At 38.2% G+C, this 20,051-nt stretch overlaps 1 protein-coding gene across 1 annotated transcript in view; it reads right to left on the bottom strand.

The window, feature by feature from the left end:
- Window positions 1–525: 525 nt before the first annotated feature.
- Window positions 526–20,051, bottom strand: part of COMMD1 (copper metabolism domain containing 1) — an 87,694-nt gene continuing 68,168 nt past the window's right edge. Inside the window, exon 3 of the mRNA XM_088133962.1 lies at window positions 526–2,602. Within this exon, the coding sequence (XP_087990088.1) occupies window positions 2,495–2,602 (108 nt within the window). The 3' untranslated portion in view covers window positions 526–2,494. The remainder of the gene's footprint in view (window positions 2,603–20,051) is intronic.

Here is a 20,051-nt window from a genome sequence, read left to right as displayed (position 1 = left end):
ATATTTTTTATGTAGAACACTGATAAATACATTTTGAAGCTTTTAAATATATTATTTGTATGATTATCCAGAGCACAAGATTCACAAGATTCTGCCAATAGAAGCAGAGAAAACGGCAAAATTATACTTCACAGAATAATAATAATAATAATAATAATAATAATAATAATAATAATAATAATAATTCAATAAAAACTTAAGCAAATAGAAGAGAAAATGATCTTGCAGATAAGATTTCAATAAATAAGTAGTATTTCAGTACATAATAACGAGTATTATTATAGGCTAAGAAATGAACTCGTGGTGGGATAAAACTCCCCCCCTCCCTCCGCCTGCCTGCCTGCTTTTTGTCTGAAAATATTCAGAAAATTAAAGAAGTTAAACAGTTACAGAACAGCGCAAGACAAAAGTTGTTTTAGAGGCACTATTATGGCTAACAGGAGCAGGAAGCACTAAGGTGGCAGTGAACTGGAAGTAGTGTAGGAAAACAAGGTTCAATGACTTGATGAATTAACCACACAGTGATATCAGTAATGGAAAAAGCAATATATTTAGAAAATAACAGAGATTAAGAATGCAGTAACATTTTAACTGCAATTTCTAATCTTCAGATAAACAAATGAAAAAAAGTTAATCTCTTACCTCATAAACTATATAGACAAGAGAAAACGTTCATTTTATATCCCTGTTTACCCATAACCACAAGAATCAGAAGTAAATCATCTTAATTAATACAACTCTATATGAAACCAAATTAAAATAAAATCTATGTAAACAATCTAACTGTATTTTGAACAGAAGCTTAAAGATTATGCTTTAAACCAACTTTCCCCAACCATATGCCCTTGGGAAGTTTTGGGATCATAATTTATAACTAACTGGAAATTCTGGGACTTGTAATTGGAAAGTCTTTGGAGGGCATCAAGCTGAAGGGCAGTTTAAATTGTAAAGGCATTTTATGCTTGCACTTCTGCAAATAGTCAATGAGGCATTTAATGTCATAAGAACATCATACATCTGTGTATGTTAAATAAATGCAATACACGGTTCCTTAAGAACTGTACTTTTTTCTAATGCTAATTGTAACATTTATGAACTTTATTACAGCTTTTGTAGGATTTGAGAACACCAACAGATTGTAATAGGCCAACTACTGCAGATTAGCTGGGTGTGACAGACATTTGTTATTTTTTTGTACTGCCATAGTTATTGATTTTCTAGAAAGAGCTGTTGCAGCTTTTATTCAGATATGAACAAAGATAACTGACGAACTCCCTTGAGAAGGCACTACTTAAAAGTTTATAGTGCATAATTAATACCAGGGCAGATACTGTGGTATGAAATCACCACATAGGAATATGCCTGCTTGGCATAAAAGGAGATGCTGTGTATTGTACAGATAGCCTGGTGGACATTAAAAAAAGTCAACAGCTGTATCATAAAGTAGAAAGCATACATTCTGGAATAAACATTTCAAAGACTAGTTTCTAAGGCAACATTTAAAAATATGAATTATTTCACAGAGGGCCAAGTTGAGTAGCAGAGGAAAACTGGGTGGATGAGAAGGTGATTTGGGATAAAAGTTTAGATTGTAAGCACTGAGACATTCTAGAATTTATATCCATGTCCCTTTAATGTTTTGTCCATACACTCTACATTTTCAATGAGTTCTGTAGTACACAATACCACACTGCTTTAGATGATGAAATAATTAATGCCGAAAACTCTTGTGAATATACATTTACTCTCCATTGGTAATGAACACTATGTAGCTCTTATAAATGATTAAATATTTCTAGCATGGGAGTCTAAAATTTCCCACTCTGTTCTAGAAAAAGAAGATGGAACTAAAGTACGCTACTGTTTCATTTTCCTCAAGTAACAATCCTTTTTGAACTGGTGAAAAATATGAAGAAAAATTAAAAAACCAGAAATTTCTTAAGGGATTCCCTCTCCTGGATCTACAAAAATACAGCAGCCATTGCTGCAAATTCACTTGATGAAGCAGTTGGGGGTTCCACTTTGGTCTGCTGTAAATTCATCAAGCACACACTCAACGCTTTTCACATTCTTGTGTCAGATCTTATGGCAGAATAATGGAAGATGCATTTGTTCTTTTGCTATACAAACGGCAATACCAGCCCAAGAAAATGCTTGAGCAAGACTTTGAACTATTTTCTGTTTTTACATGTTTCCTAATTAGAGTCAGAGGAACTCTTTCTCTGGATGTCAACAGCTCTAGAAAAAAAACAAACATGTAATAGCAACATTCTCCATTTTTCTGCAGGAATATTTTCTTTAAATTAATCCAACTATGTTCTTTTGTTTTAATGCGCAACTTTGCATTGCCTCAGTTATAATTTTTTCCTGTTTGATCCCATATTTATGTATAAGTTCTGAAACACTGTTGCAACAAACAGCATGATGTCCAAAATAATCTACATATGTAACTAAAGTCAACCTTAGTATGTCAAATACTGTTTTAACTGAAAAGTCAGGATGCTTGGGTCAGAGAAATAATGCTGTCTTCAATCTCTGAAAGCTTCTTCAACATTTCATTCAATTCAATCTCATCAAATTCCACAGTCAAAAGTTCAGATTCCTACAATAAAAAGGAAGGAGGATGTTAGATGTAGATAACTTCTTAACAAAAAATACAGCACAAACAATTCATATGAGAATTCTGGCTATTTACACAGAAATTATTTGGAATAATGAGTGTGAAACATTATAAGTACCGTATTTTTCTGACAATAAGACGCCCCCATGTACAAGATGACCCCCACTTTTCCAACCCAAAATTAAGAAATCAATATTTTAAAGATAGTGCAGAACACATTTTTATTTAGTAATTAGTTAACATTGACCTGATACACTCGGTGGGAGGAGGTCCAAACCGTCTCTCTGCAGCTCTATTTCCAGGCTCTTTTGCATAACAGATTACATTCAAACTGCCGATAGCTTGTCTCTGCAAACAGATTTCCTCTAATTGGTTTGTTCAGCATCAGCTGACGTCAGTTACATCAGGCTCGTGACTGGAGGAAGTCTGTTTGGGAGACAAGCTATTTCACTCGTGATTGGAGGCTAGCAATAGGAGGAAGCCTCTCTGCAGAAACAAAGTATGGGCAGTTTTGCAACCGCGCGATTCTTGGCTGACTTCCTTGAATAAGACGCCCTTCAATTTTTAGGGTAAGGATTTTAGAAAAAAGTATCGTCTTATAGTCGGAAAAATATGGTAACATTTTCGTGGGAAAAGAAAATACACTCATTGCTTTCTGTTCAAAAAGTGGAATATTTGTCTACTATGACCCTCTTCCCCTGGCTAAAACCTTATTTTGCACACTACTATGGACTTATTACAGGAAGTTGTCTACATTATAGGAATACACGCACACAGACACAACACATGGTTATAGAATTCCTGAAGTTACAGCACATGGTTTCTCAACTAAACGATATACTTGATGCATCGTATGTTGTGCCAGGAAGCATCCTGTGTATCTTGCAACTCTATGAAGAGAATGTCCTGATTTTTGTAATTTCCATGTACAGGGAATGCTGCTCACATGAATTTTACTGCTGACAAATGCCTGCACATTTGCCACAAACTCCTTGTATGTTGCCAACAGTACCTGGCCAGGCCTCCTTCGCCTCATTTTTGTCTCTGAAATTGTTATCAAAGCCTCTCAAAACATCTCAACACTCTCCTCTGGATATACATTGTATGGGTTGGCAACTGTCAAGATTTCTTTTAGGGAACTTGGTTCTCTATTATTATTACTTTACACTAGTAATCCTAGATAAACTTCTTAGGAATTCATTCATTCACCAGAGTCATTGGGAGTCAAGTGGCATACAAATTAAATACACAGATACATACATACATACAGATGCATTCATGCTGATCACTGTGCTGAAAATTTAGTCTGCAGTCTATATGACACTGTGGGAATGGGAAACACTCTTCCCATTGCACCTATTAGCTGCCTAGGTGGACAGCATAAAAGAGGGAAGCAGGAAGTAGTACAGAATTGTAAGTAACTGCCACAAGGACTTCTCTGTCAGGGTTATTAAGTATATGGATGGTAGTGGTGGTAGTGGTTAGCAGTTAGGTGATTTTCCTGCACATCTGAGTCTCATCCTCCTTGTAAAGACTGAAGTTGGTGAGGTGGAAACCATTGCTGCTTAGGCCAGATAGAACCATTGTGTAAACACTGTATACGTGCCTTCCAATCTCAAGGCTGGGAAAAGGGTGGCATAAAGTCCGTTGACTGGACAGAGCAGAAGTAAAAGGCTTAGGATTTAAACCTGGGGATTGACATATATGTAGGGCTATTTCTGTGTTTGGCAGTAGAGGTGGTCCTCCCTTAATGACAATTGGGACTGGCAACTCAGTTGCTAAGCGAAACATCACGTGACCGTGCCGGGCTTATGTCATTTCTGCTGCAGTCATTAAGCTAACCACCCACGGTTGTAAGCGAGACATCACATAACTGCAACTTGCGATTTAACTGCTGGTTTCTCCATTGACTCCATTGACTGCTTGTCGGAAGCTGGCTGTGAAGTGTACAAATGGTGATCATGTGACCACGAGACGCTGTAACAGTCATAAATGCATGCCAGTTGTGAAGCGCCTGAATGGCTATCATATGACCACAGGGACGCTGTGATGGTCATAAATGCGAGGACCCATTGTAAAGTTACTTTTTCTGTGCCGTCATAAATTCGAACAGTTGCTAAACAGGGCAGTCGTTAACCTGTAAGCAGATCTTCTCCTTCTCTCTCTCTCTCTCTCTCTCTCTCTGTATACATATGGTATCCTTCTTATCTGTAATAAAAATATCTTACAGTATCAAGTTTGTGATGCTTTGGCTGTTAACTAGTCACTGATGCGAGGTTGAGTTTCAGCAGAGTAAAGATTTATCACTGCCCCTTTAGCTATAATTGGCTTTGTGGATGAAACCAATGAGATGGTGTTCCTTACTTCTCCCCTTAGTTAAAAAATGTATGCTGCCAACAGAATTCTTCATTCACAGTCTAGCCTTTAGAGTAAAAAAGAAAATTTGAATGGTTCTTTTAGTCAGACATGTCAGTTCAGCTTCCCCATAGTGATAAGTGCTGTCTGCTTCAGTACAGTCAAGTATGTTTCTTATCAAAACCTTCCAAATGGAATTCTCTTCCTCTTGCCAAGTTTCTTACTCTCCCATATTTTTCCAATGACATTTAACATTTCTCAGAAAGAACAAAGACATCCTCTGGTGAATCCTATTTTAAGGACTAATTCTCTGTGCCTTAATGCTACAGTCCTGACAGACTACAGTAGGTCCTCCACTGTGGACTGGTCCCAGCTTTATATTTAACATACTGTTTAACAGAAATAATGTGAAACCCTTTCATTGTATCCTTTTTTTGTAGAAGCTTTCCCTTTCCCAAAATGTTCTTACTAATGTTGAAGAAATAGCAACCAGGGCAGGGCACGTTGCTTTCATCACATGGTACCAATGCTAGATGATATTTATTTTGCTTAGTCTTATGATTTATGATTTTATTTCATTACCAGAAATGCAAAAGGCTGCAATGTAGCCAAGATTATTTTTAGTATTTTGATATGCCAGTGACAAAGTCCATCTGCATTCCATTCCAAGCCTCTATTTTCTTTGGTCTCCTAACCCCTTGGGATTAGACCTAAGGCTTGCCTGGAGCTTTCCTCCAAATGGTGGGAAATGCAAAGTCATCTTGTGGTCTGTGGGTGTCAGAGATCTGGCAACAGTACAGCTGATATTTGAAAGATAGTGCACCAGGAATTAGTAGCCTGGGGGGAGTGAGCTCCTGTGTGGATGTGTATGATATTTTTCTTTTAACCCTAAAGAAAGGAATGCTCCAATTCCATTGTTTGAAATCTATATACTCTCTAGCTCTAGAATTTAATAGCACAAAATAGAGGCTGCATTACAAGAAGACTGAAAGGAAACACTCCTAATTTGCCTCTTTTAATGAGGCAATTAAGTGGTAGTGTTTAGGATTGCATTGTATCATCTTGTAATGTGAGTATATCTAAGCCTGCGGTGAACAATTGTTTAGGTCAGTGGGCAATGAGGCACTCGAAAGGGGATCTGCAGACATGATATTGATATACGTGGACGTGCAGAAAGAAGGCCTGTGATATAAATGCTTTTGTTGATAGCTGAAGAAATATATCCTGTATAGGTACAAAAACCTAAGATAGTTAGGCTGACTTTTCTCTGTCCTCTCTACAAAAATGCTATGTACTTCACCTTTAATTGCAGGGCTCTTTCTGATTATGCACCATGACTAATCTGATAAAGAAGGTGCTCTGCATTTTGGAAAACAGGTTGCCTTGGGTGTGAAAAATTGCCCAGCTCTTTAAATAGTGCTTTAGGAAACTTGTTAGCTGTTGTTTAGCTAAGATTTTTTTTTCCTACAGGCTTGCCTAGAATTGTTACAAAGCTATGGCTCTTAATCCACATGAATGTCAAAAACAAATACATAACCATGTTAAAACAAAATTGACACTGTTCCCCCACCCATAAGTGTGGCTTGCTATATGTAATAAATACAAGGACTAAAGCATAAGACGCTTTCTGACAATTCTTTATTCTTGCTTTATCTTAAGTGATAGATTAATGAAGACAGACTAGAATGAAGACAATCGTTACAAATAATTAAAATTGATTCTTTCATATGAATTCTCAAGTAAGAGAGTTTACTATGCATTGATTTCTTTGACAATCATATTGTATCCACAACAACCCATTGTCTATGCAAGACACAAAGACTATCTGAAAGTGTATTACTATCTTATAAGTACAAGCAATGTGTAATCACAAAGTCCAAGTAAGATCTCCTCAAACAAAATCCGGGAAAGCACTACAGTAATTCTCCTTGCCCAGCTGCCTGCATTTCTGGCAGCAAATGTTTCGTTTCGTCTGTCTGTCAGTTTATCTATCTATGACACTTTGTACCTTTATTTTGGCACAAATATTATTATGCCATTTAGCACAAATACTTAATATGCCAAAGATCTTTGGTTTTCATGTGTTTGTTTTATAGTACACAATTTGAAAGGTAGCATCATTTTCTGTGCCATATTACAGAAGTGAGAAAAAAGTATTTTTTTCCCTTTAATTCTTTTAATGAAGTTGATGCCATTGGAAATTAAGCAGAAAGGATTGGAGCAAACCCAAGGAATGCTTTCCATCTGGTATACCGCAGTAAATTGAATTTCATTGCTTTTATAATATTAAGTTCTATTTTTTTTTCAATCCATTATTTTATCACACAAATCAAAGGAGGATTATTTAGCAGCCCTCAAAGCAAGTTAACCTTCTTTGACTTAGCTCCATATAGTATATGCAAAGCATTAGATACAAATATAAGGCTCACTGAAATTAATAGCAAAAGGAATAACAGCCCAGCTGTGACTCTGAATAACTCTCACAGAAATAGCAGCTACATGTATACCTTGATTTGCATAAACCTATATAAGGGGGTTGTATCCCTGCCCTTTTTTAGACTTGTTATTGCAATCTCTAGTACCAAAATAAACACAATTTGTACTTCTATTGATGGGGGTTCTAGTTGCTGTTATTAAACAAACTCATAAAGGATATTTTTTTCTTACACTGTAAGAGCTAATCATGCACTTATTTAGCTTGCTACCTTACATTTATATATTATTTCTACTTTATGCATGCATTATTTTGTAAAGGCTTGGGCATGAAAAATAACTAGTGCATATTTAGAATCAATAATAGTTTTACATTTTTGATTTTTCATCTCATGTTCCTCTACATTATTAAAAAAAGTGTTTTGTCATAATCACTGGGAATAGTTCTTAGAGTTGCTAGGACACTGCTCATCCATAACTGATTTGGATTACTTAGTTTTAAAGCTAAATATTTTAATACAAATAAAAACCGCTAAAATACTCTATTTAAAAGCTCACAGATTTACCAATAATGACAAGGAAAGCTCATGAAACTGAAGGTCACTTCTAAATATGGCATTTATTTTCCTGGTAAACAGAAACTTATCACAAAAGATGCAATTTGGGAAAACATAAATGCACAGATATTTGAGGCTCCTCTTTCTTGAACACTTGCTAATAAACCTTGCTCCGCTGGATCATGTTCTTTCAGTTTAAGAGTGCCAAAGTTATGAGGTATATTTATGCTTATTTTAAATAAAGTATGAAATACTCATAGATGTAAGTCTAGAAACCCTTGTTTACATCTATAGTACCTGGACTGTATTGAAGATTAAAACATATGGTAGCAACTCAACCAGACATTTCAGACAAAAGATACATGTAAACTGTAACACATGTTCATTCTTGAGGGCTTTGTGATGACAGTAATGTCATTTTCAAGCTAACTTCTCAAAATGACTGTGAGAAATTACAATATTTTACTGATCTCATGTTTACCTTGGCTAGGGGGACCTGATTCTTAGAACAAAACTTTAGCAGCTGTTCAAATGATCTATTGTCCCCTTTCTCATCTCCTTGAAGGGCCCACCAAATTTATTTGGCATAAAAAGAAGAGAAACATGTCAATGAAATGTGATCCAATTCCTTTCTGAAATGTCCTTCCCACTGAGCAAGGGACTGGGACTACAAGGCCTAATGGGAACAAGACGCTATTCTTGCTGATATAAATCCCAAATGAAAACAACTGAGATGTCAGATTTCCTTCTTTTCAAATAATTTCAAACACTCAGCAGATATCTGCTCTTTTAAAATGATTTTAAAATATTTACTATTTACCACATGATGTCTGCTTTTATAGATGTTTACAGCTTTATGAGGTAGTGATTATAATCTATAGCAGGGTTCCCCAAAGTGGTCAATATAGACCGCCAACGATAAATGTCTGGGGGTCAATAAATGGTTGATAAATGCTGGAAGCTCAATTGGGGTCAATTAATCTTTTGGGGTCTCTGCAGAGCTCCACGCCAGTCCCTAGCCCTGAAGATGATGTGGCTGGCGGTCAGACAGTATTTACCCAGGGTTGGATGGGTCAATTAATCTTTTGGGGTCTCTGCAGAGCTCCACGCCAGTCCCTAGCCCTGAAGATGATGTGGCTAGCGGTCAGACAGTATTTACCCAGGGTTGGATGGTCAGCCACCAGCAAGAGTGGACTTGAATTGTCTCTTTTTAAAAATTATTATTATTATTATTATTATTATTATTATTATTATTATTATTCATAGTACTATTAGTTAAAGTAGTATTTATTAAATTATTTTCATATAATAAATGTTTGGGGATCAATGAACAATCTGAAACTTCATGAAGGGTTGATAAGCTGAAGAGTTTGGGTCACTTGATCTATAACATCAAATGCAATTTTCTTCAATTTGATGTCCTCTAGTCAGCATGTGAATTGGGAGTTGTAAATGGAGGGATACTAAATTTGGGAAGGTTAATGTAACAGGTAGTAATACAAATTTAACCACAAACAATGGGACACAAGCTGTGCTAAATTAACCTACGAAGCCAGATACTGTAGATCTTCTTAAAACCCATGGATCTTCCCCAAAATGAGTTTATAAACAAGATATGGCTTCTGGAATTCTTTCTAACTCCTTAATAATAATAATGTCTGAGTATCATGGCCAGGAGGAAAAAGGGCTTAGACAGGAAGAGTTGGCAAAATACTGATTAATTGCCCAACTGACTCTCCCAGAGAGATGCACTTTTTTTCCTCTCTGCAGCCCCTAGTTAAGGGCTATTTTAACCTGATCTTTCTTTTGCTGGATTCTCTTGCCATACCAAATTTGGTCCTGTTCTCTTCAGTTCTCAGAGAATTATTCTGCTGATGGACAGAGTCCCAAGCCCCTTTATATAGTCACTTACCAACATTCCACTGGGCTGAATAACAGTGACTGTATATAATTAAAGGCTATATTCATGCATGTTTTAACACTTTTCTAGTGTTTTCTAATATGTAAGCTACTAATGAACTATTCATTATTTGAAATATAACTAATAAGATGGATGATGTAGAAGGCATAATAGTTGCTCTATTAGAATTGAATGGATATTTTGCACAGAGCAAATTATGAATCATAAGGCAATTACCTCCCTTCATGACATCCTCTGGCATAGAAAAAACTATTACATTTTACATGGAATTATCCACTGCTTCCTAGTGCCATGTAAAACCACATTGCTAATCAATATAATTGACGTTATTCTTCCTGTTATTTTTCCCAAACTCTGCAACAAGCAATGTGTAGTATTATATATTTCATCATTTCACACCAATTTCACAGCAGTGAGAAGAACCTTGTTGGATATTTTCAATATCTGTACAAAAAAGAGAGGCCTTACAAAAGCTATGATTCTTGAATGCCCTTCATCCCTTTAATCCATTTTTCTTTACTTGCTCTCCAAGGTTGAAACATTTTTTTCCTCTTGCCTCGAAAAGGTTCTCAAATTCTTCATTCTGTAATTGGTTATTTTTAATTTCTTTAACTAAATACTGAATAGGATTCTTCCTCATTATTAGGATTTTTGCTGCTCTTAAAAAGTGTTGAATAACTTGAAAGCATTTTGTAAATTGTATACTGAAAAATGGTTTGAGGCCTAACACCTCTTTTCTGATTACATGGCAACAGCCAAAATCATAACATAATGAACATGTTAATATCTTCCAGAAAAAAAAAGTTGTTTGCATGAAATTTCAACACATGAATATTTACTGAGGGTTGGTTGCAGAAGATACATAAAACCAAGTCACACTTCTTTCAACTGAGCAAGAACAGCTTTCATATTCTGCTTGGCCTCTGCAATGGCAGTCTACTCCTCTGTTGTCACATTTTCCATCAGGTTGCCATAAACAGGCAAGTGATTTAATGCAGATTTTTCCTCGTTTCAGAAGTGTCATAGCTTTTAATGTTTTTATAGCCAAACAGCACAATTGAATGTTTTATGTAAGAAAGAAGACATCTAAATATACATATATATCTGAATACAAAAGGTGACGTCAATTGGAGCATCTACAAAGACAGCAAGCCTGTTGGCAGCACACAAAGGTAGAATATTCAAAGCTAAAATAAGTATTTGACATGTTACTCCCCTTTAAATAAATAAACATATACTACAGTTAAACTATTCATTGTTTCTTCTGTCTCTCTACTGTATTTCTCGAATTTGCCAGGCTTCCTTTTCATTTGCTATATTTGACTAAAAGTGCAAGCTTATATACTGAAAATAAGAGAGATTCTATGTTGGCCCTCAAATGTTGCTTGATTACAATTTCCATCAGCCCAGCTAGCATAACTAATGATGAGGAAAGGTGGATGTTGTACTTCAGTATCACCTCATCCCTGAATTAAGGTATGTAAAAGTGACAGATTTAGACATATGGAGCCTCTTTTTTGTAGAATAATTTTGTAATGAAGCAATGGAAGCAGCTTTCTCTTGATCACTATAGCAGCAGAAACCTTGATCTAGCACTACTAACTTGGTAATGATGCCAGTGCTCTAAGGAGAGAGCTTATTTATGCCATTTTACTAACTGCAATTTCACAGCTGACCACAGCATAGCTTTTGGTCTAGAAAGGATCAGCCTATTTTTGGTCATTTCCCATTTAACATTTCTTAAGCCTGTTCTAGTCTGTTCCTGAATTTAAAAAAAAATGCATGTACACATTTTTCTCCACAAGGTACACAAAGCTGTACACCCTTTGTTATATCATATGTATTCATAAATGCATTTTATAATACTTTTAGAGCTGGGAACTACTTTAAAAATTCACAAAAATCAAAAGAGAATGATGTGCCTATTGGTTCAAGAAGTCAGATCAGGATCAGGGATTTTTTAAAAGTGATTGGATAAGGGAAAAAAGAATAAAATTCAGTAGGATTATTCACTGAATAAATATTTATAGAACAGCAAGATATTTTATTTTGAATTTTACAACTAGTTGTATGTGATGCTTTACAGAAGCTTGAGGTAGGGGACAAACTAACTTTTTATTTTAAAATTGTTAAAATATTAAAACAGCATAAATATCTATACAACAGCAGGATGTTTATTTATTTATTTGTCACATTTATGCCTATCTCACACAAAGCAACTCTGGACTTTGTGATAAAAAGTATTTATAAAATAAAAATCTTATCAAAATTTTTAAAATATACAAACCCCACTGAGAGAGCAGAATATCAATCATAGTGGAGCCATCTAAGGATGTTTCTGGTTCCCAAAGGCCCCAGGCCTGATGACATAACCAGGTCTTGAGGGACTTCCTAAATGATAGCTGGGAAGGAACAAGCCTCACTAAGGAGGGAGCTGTGGCAGAGAAGGCCCGCCTCCTGGGACCCACCAAATGCAAGACCCTGGCCGATGGAAACTGTAGCATACCTTCTCCGCCAGATCTAATGGGACGGGCTGATGTAATTGGGGAGATATTATCAAGGATAATTTTATTTTCTGGTATTTAAATATGAACTTATAGAATTTTCACTTCCAGAACTGATATTTGAATTTAATTTCTTTTTAAGAATTTTTCAACAATTAATGCATATATTTGAGAACATGAACCTACAATTGCATATTTAAATAACAATTCATATCTATATCTATGCACAAAAATGCATAATTTTGGGGCAGACCTTTAAAAATATGCATGAGGATATGTGTGATCTGATGAATAAATATGCATAAACTTATGAGGAAAAGACACTTTTGGAAAAGTGAGAAAGTGACATTTTTTTCCTGTTTTGTTCCTTCTTTCTTTTGTATTATATCTCCCAAACTAAATATCACTTTGACACAGAATTATTCAATTTTTTGCATAGTACTCAAAATTTTAAGAGCTCAATGAACAAACTATCATAATAACCATCATGGAGAATAGTGACAGCACTCTTGTATTAAAAATGAGATCTTTAGAAAGGCATGTGATTAAAAGCATCAAGAACCTGAGCTGAGTACAAATGAAGAAATAACAAATAAATCTAGGTACCCTGTAGAGAAGCCAAAGAAAATCTTACTCTTATTCTCGGGATATATTCTTAACACTGGGCTAAATATAACTGAAGCATACATTTTTAGTACTGCTCATCAAAATGCTACCAAGCAAAGTTGCAGTTTAATATACAGTATAGGGAAATACCTGCAGATAGAAGGAACCAAGGCATATTTTCTGACCATTTGTGTGTCACAACTGAGGTATGGACACAGATGGGAATCAGGAGTTAGAAAGGAGTTAGGCAGGAGATGAGGTTAGGAGTCAGTATTATAAATCATACTAATATCTACAGTGTTACAGCCAGGGAGACAGTAGCAGACATATGGAAAACATATTTGAAAGTATCATGCTGTTACTGTAATTATCTTTCATACTGTATTCAGCTGTCTGCAAGTGCTATTACTGCTTTGATATATTTATAAATAAATGGATGCCTCATTTCAATATATTCATCTGTTTCCTGCACAATCTTTTAGAGTTGTCAACTGCTTATTCTCTAGCAAGAGCACATTTTTAATAAGTCAAGGATGCTGGAAAATTCCAGTGACTGAACTTCTCCTAATCAACAGAAGTTGCCTTTACTTGTCCAAATTTGCAATTATATTATAGGTTCCCTAAAGGCATTAATTAAGTCCATGACTATAGCCGGTGAGCAGTTTCTTAATAGTAACATGATTATGCTTCCAAATAATGAAGGGATTATATTAGAACAGGCCCTTATGCATCCCAAGCATGCCACTTTATACTCTGAAAGCCTTATGGACTGAAGCTTTAAAGCCTAACAACTGAACTGTAATAGACTTTGAAAAAACATAATGACACAAAATATATGTAAAAAAGAGTTCTTTGTTCTTCTAATAAAAATTAAGAGAGTACTTCTGATAAAAAGGCATGAATATCATACACACTCTGATTGCATTGTACATTTCTAAACCATATTTGCACATTTTTGCTGAGTTTAATTAATGGATGAAATATACTATTTCAAATATATTGAATGATATCCATCAAGTGGTAGATGTGTGTATAATGATGCAGCCATTAAAAAATGTGGCTATAAAACAAGCAAGTATCAGCCCAACTTCTGTAAGTGGAGCATTCCAGAGCGAGAGGGCTAAAAAGAAAAAGTGAGAAAGAAAAAAAGTCATATTGTCCCCACCCCATATATTTCTTTGGGGAGGAACAGTCTCAATAGGCCTTCTCTTGATGGCTCACCTGGATGATGTAGAAGGAAAAAAATTCAAGATTGCCCTGCCTTGATACTTTTTGCACAAGAAGGGAGAGAATCTTGGTCAAGCTTTCAAGATTCTGTTCATTATATCCTATAACAACAGAATTCCATGGTTCATGTGATTGTTTCTTGACTGGTCTACCTCAAATGGCTGGCAGATGGGTAGAACCATGTTTGCTGCATCCCAATATATACCAGTGCCACGCTGTACAGGCCTTTTTAGGTGATGACCAGGACTTTGAATTGAGCCCAGTAGCCTAGTGACTACCAATACAGTGACCTAATAGATGTAATCCTCTAATTGCAGGCCTCCTAAGCTAGCAGCCTTGTGCTGCATTCTGAACCAGCTGCAGCTTCTGAATCATCTTCAAAGGCAGCCCCATGTAGAGTGAATTGCAATAGGCCAGTTATATGGCAATCAGGGCATGGGTCACTGTCATCAGAGCATCCTGGTCCAGGCTATGCTATAATTAATGCAGAAGCCAAAGACCCATGGCCATGGCTTTCCCCTGCTGTTCTAGCAGGACCCATGAGTCCAGAAGAACCCACAAGTCATAGACCAGAGGTAGAACTCATACTATAGCGAATCCTATGCATTTCTGAGGTTCCACAAACTCAAAAGAATCCTATGTCGTAACTCAAGCTACTGCCCCTTTGCCTCACTTGGAGCAGCCCAACTGGAATCCAAACCAAAGTGAATACAAGTGACTTGATCAACAAGAAAAATTATAAAACCATCCAGATGGCCTGCAGGTGCCTTGTCTTGCCTGTACTTCCTTGAAAGGATCTGAGTTACAGTGAACCAGGAGTCAATGGATGCAATAAGTGTGGAGAAGGACTGATATGTCCCTGTTCTTATTAGCCCTGGGTAGGCTCCAACATGAGCTTGTACCTGTGCTTGGTTATGTTCACTTTTACTTTTATGCATTGTCAGTCTCATCATCTTTTCAGTCACTGAATCTCCCACTTAATAAAAAACAAACAAACAAACAAACAAACAAACAAACAAAACATTGAGCTGCTTGGGATCAGAGATTAGAAAGAAGGCTGCCTCTAATTTTCCAGAGACTGATCCAGTGTAAGTCAGAGCTGCCTACCAAATTGTTGGGAAAATTCCCAAGCACCGTCTGGATCCATCAGACCCTAACCCTAATCTTTGCAGAGATCCAGAAGGCTACAACCCACAGTTTGACCAGCAAATGATCTGACTACGGCAAAGGACAGTTGTAGATTCTGTCTCTCGTATCTAGATCTCATCTCATCTGCTCTGAAATAAAGAACATAACAAGCAGGTGCTTGCCTATGTGCACTGAAGCTGCAATTGCTTCTGCTATGCCCATGATTGTCATGGAGACCATAAACTCATGAGCCACTCTAGAATTCCCTCCTCGGGCATGAAGGTTGAAATCATCCAAGATCACATGCCTCAGGGGATGACACACCGCTGTCAAGTTAAAATATAGGAGTTTGTGAAGGGCCATTTCCCAGCAGCTAGCCAGCTGTTACACCACTAGTAGCTGTAGCTTATCTCTGGAATACAGGCACTTGCAGCTAATCATCTCTGGGTCACTGTTATTGGTCACTGCAAAGTTTTCACAAACAGAAGCTCCTATTTCTTAAGCTTGGTGTTGTGACTGCTGCAGAACCTGGAACCCAATGGCCAGGTTTCTAACAGGGCTACATCACTGAGCATGAATAATACATGTCTTAATAGTACATGCCAGGACTGTATCCTCATCCACATGATGGATGGATGGAGTTTTATTGCATACAGAGCTGAAACTCACCACAGCAGTTGGAGACCAAGGAATCTGACATATGGCTAATAGGCCCAGGTTAGAGGCAATTAGCTTAGAAGAAGGGACCTGCAGTAACATGAGAGTTCCTTCTCCTGTAATGGCCTATCCAGTGCCCCTTCCCCTCCTTACAGTCCAATATATGATTTTTAAATTTAAATCTGTGTTGAATTTGCTAAACAACACAGCTGACAAAAGGCCTAAGAATCCATCATCACAGACAGAATTTGTATTTTCATTAAACACATAATTAATAATCTGCTGTAGGAATTAATCTGGAATTATAAAGTATAACATTTATAATGCAATACCACTCCTCTCAGCTGTTCCAAAAACCTGAGGTCACATCAGAATACTATTTTGCATCCTGTCTGCAAAGCAGTCTTCCCAGAACAAATTTTTAATTAATTCACAATTTTTTATTTTGGGTAACAGCAGCAAAGATCCTTAGCCTGTTCCTCAAAATCAAGGAAGATTTTATTCATCAGAGGAAAGTATTGGAAGTAATCTAACTCTCATTCCTATACTAGGTTAATTCAAACCATGATTGGATATGACACTGACTTGAGTGAGCTATATAATGAAATTCTATTGGATAGGAATCTGGAAATAAGTCCTGAAAGGGAAAAGGAAATTTTGAGAATGAGCGGAAGACATTTTGCTGAGTCATCCTTGGACATTTGGGATTATAGGGGTGCAGGACAGGAGAATTCTGAACTCTCAGCAATGATGCACACAGCCAGTTTTAGATGTCATGAATGGAGAGCAATTGTTATTTATTTAATTCATTACCATAATTTTACTACAAAGAAAGGGCTATCTTGAATGTTCAGTAGGATGCCAAAACAATCTGACTGGCTGGAGTACAGTAGTTTGGGAAGGTCAGAGTGGTATTTTACCTGTAACTTAATTGGGAGGTTAGGGATAGGAAGGCATGTCCTGGGTAACTATCCATACATAGAGTACTTTTAAAAGGGATACACCATAAAAATGCAACTGGGAGCCAGTGCAGCTCATGCAGCAGCAATGTAACTCGGGTAAACCACAGGGTACCCATTCTGGACCAGCTGCAGCTTCTGGATGGTCTTCAAGGGCAGCCCCATGTAGAGCATGTTGTAATAATGCAAACAGGAGGTGATTAAGGCATGAGTGACCTTCAGCAAGGCCTCCTGGTCCAGGAATGGGTGCAATGATGAATGTCTGCAAAGGCTCCCCTTGCCATAGATACCAACTGCTCTTCCAGCAGGAGCCAGGAATCGAGGAGGATCCCCAAATTAAGCTTAGATCAGTCCAGGGGAGTGTTATCCATTCCAGAGTCAGAGATGTCAATTTTCTTGACCCTGGAGGTGAAAGCCCCACAACCACTCCATCTTGCTAGGGTTGAGTCACAGCTGTTTTCTCCCCATCCAGGTTCTTGCAGTCCCGAGGCACTGAGCAAGCACCTGAACAGCATCACTTGCCCGACATAGGGTAGATATGTATGATCGTATATCATCAGCATACTAGTGATACCGATGCTGCCAAATGACCTCTTCCAGCAGCTTCATATAAATGTTAGATAAGAGGGGAGAGAAACCCGAGCCCTGAGGCACCCCACATAACAGGGAACTAGGGCTGGGTCTCTCCTCCCCTACTAACAGAGACTGGTACTAGCTTCAGAGAAAAGAGAACCACTGCCAAACAATGCCTCCCACTCCTAATCCCCAGAGCTGGTCCAGCAACATTCCACGATCAGTGGTATTGAAAGCCGTTGAGAGACCCAGGAGGGCCAGGATGGATACACTACCCCCATTCCAAGCCTTCCATATGTCTTCCACCAGTGCAACCAATGCTGTCTCAGTATGATAGCTTGGCCTGAATCCTGACTGAAAAAGATCCAGATAATCTGCTTTATCCAGGGTCCTCCACAGCTGGGAGCCCATCATCCTCTCAACAATCTGCCTAGAAAGGAAAGGTTGGATGGAAGTTATCCAAAACTGTTGGATCCACGGATGGTCTCTTGAGGAGTGGGTGAACTACTGCCTCTTTCAAGGCCAGCAGAACCACTCCCTCCCACAAATAGGCAGTTACCACTGCTTTGATCCAACCACATGCCATCTCTCAAGAGGCCTTAACCAGCCAGGAGGGACACAGATTAAACTACAGGTGGCAGAGCTCACCTCGTCAGTACTGACAGGCTTGAACTCCTTCCAGATAGCCAAGCTAGGACATGCCTCAGTCATTTCCACTGGATCTGCCCAGCCAGAGTCCAACTCTGAACGAAATCAAGCAACTTTGTTCAACAGATGCCAAGAATAGCTCTCACAGCGGCCCTGTAAGGGTTCACCTGCCCCATCCCCATTTGCCCCTATAGAAAGTTATATCTTTTTGTTCCTAATGATTTTGGCTTATGTCTGTTTTCTTTGTTCCTTTTCGACTATTCTGATTTGGATATAAGGACATATAACAGGTATTTTTTTACCCTTTTGATTGGCCGCCCACAGGCCTAACAGTTTATTTATTTATTTACAATTTTTAATAGCCTGCCCTATTCAGAAGACTCTGGATGGATTACAACATGGCTTCCTTTTTCTTGGATGCCAGCAATTGTTTGTAGTATCTCTTCTGCTGGAGGAGGCCCTGGGCAGCTGTCGGTGTAGTATTGGATACAAAAGCCTGATAAGTGATAGCAAGAGCTTTTTTGGCATTAACACAGTCCTTGTCAAACCATGGCTTGGAGTGGTGCTGTTGTTGTTTCAAGGTGCACTGTTACTATGAGTTAGATGTTGGTGGAGCTCTTAGATAAGGGAGTTATAGTTGTCCAAGAATGCATCAGAAGACTCAGCTTAAGTCAGGGCAGACTGAAGGCTCTGTAGGTGGTCTGAGGCCAGTAGCTCAGTTATCCTTTCATTTAGGTGAGGTGTCCACTTGGCTTGGCAGTAAGTTCTTCCTGCCTCCATTAGAAAGGGTTGGTAACAGTCCTCAGTATGTGTTTCTTGAGTAAAGACATTTAACTGGAGCAGGATTGGGAAATGATTGCTGCAGACATAACTTCTAGGGCCTTGGCATAAGGGAGAAGGTCCCTAGAGACAATTCTGTAGTCAATAGCACTCATTCTGGAGCCAGATAGGTAGGTGAATTGAACTGGATGGTCACTTTCAAGGGCACCATTTAGAATGTGGAGATTTAACCTGAGGGCTGTTTGAGCCAGGCAGGCACCTGCAAAGTCTGATTTCTCATCTTTTGAGCAGTGGGTGAGGAGGAATCCGTTGTCTTCAGGGCTGGAAGGGAAACATTTGTGCTGTGCGTAGAGGGTGTGGTCATTGGGGCCCAATCTAGCATTGAGGTCCTCTCCCAGGACTACAAATGCATTGGAATTCAGCAGTATAAGGTCAGCAACATAAGTTTCCAGTTCAGCCCACAAGGCTCTGATCTGGGGTTTCTGCTTCATGGGGGGCATGTAGGCATTTATTATCAACAGGGCATGGTGACTGAATTGGATTAACACTGCCATGGCATATAACTTGAATGAGGGTAGGGGCCTTGATGTGGTACATAGCGTAGTGGAGACTAGGACCCTCTGGCCCTTTTTCGCTCTTCCGTGCTTTACCCCTGGTTCTGCCCCAGTTGAGAATGAATTTGTTGTTGTTCAGTCGTTAAGTCGTGTCCGACTCTTCGTGACCCCATGAACCCTATCGCACCAAGCCTTCCTGTCCTTCACTGCCTCCCTGAGTTTGCTCAGTTTCATGCTCATTGCTTCAGTGATGCTATCTAACCATCTCATCCTCTGCCGTCCCCTTTTCCTTTTGCCTTCAATCTTTCCCAGCATCAGGGTCTTTTCCAAAGAGTCCTCTCTTCGCATTAGGTGACCAAGTATCTGAGCTTGAGCTTCATTATCAACCCTTCCAATGAGCAGTCAGGGTTGATTTCCTTTAGGATTGACTGGTTTGACCTCCTAGCAGTCCAGAGGACTCTTAAGAGTCTTCTCCAGCACCACAGTTCAAAGGCATCAATTCTTTGGCGCTCAGCCTTCTTTATGGTCC

The sequence above is a fragment of the Python bivittatus genome, unplaced genomic scaffold (assembly GCF_059951505.1).
Source record: "Python bivittatus isolate LINGU-HERP-01145 unplaced genomic scaffold, Pbiv_v1 ctg000020_np1212, whole genome shotgun sequence".
NCBI classification, from domain to species: Eukaryota; Metazoa; Chordata; class Lepidosauria; order Squamata; family Pythonidae; genus Python; species Python bivittatus.
The sequence above is the reverse complement of the archived record's forward strand: the minus strand, read 5'-3'. Positions and strand labels throughout refer to the sequence as shown.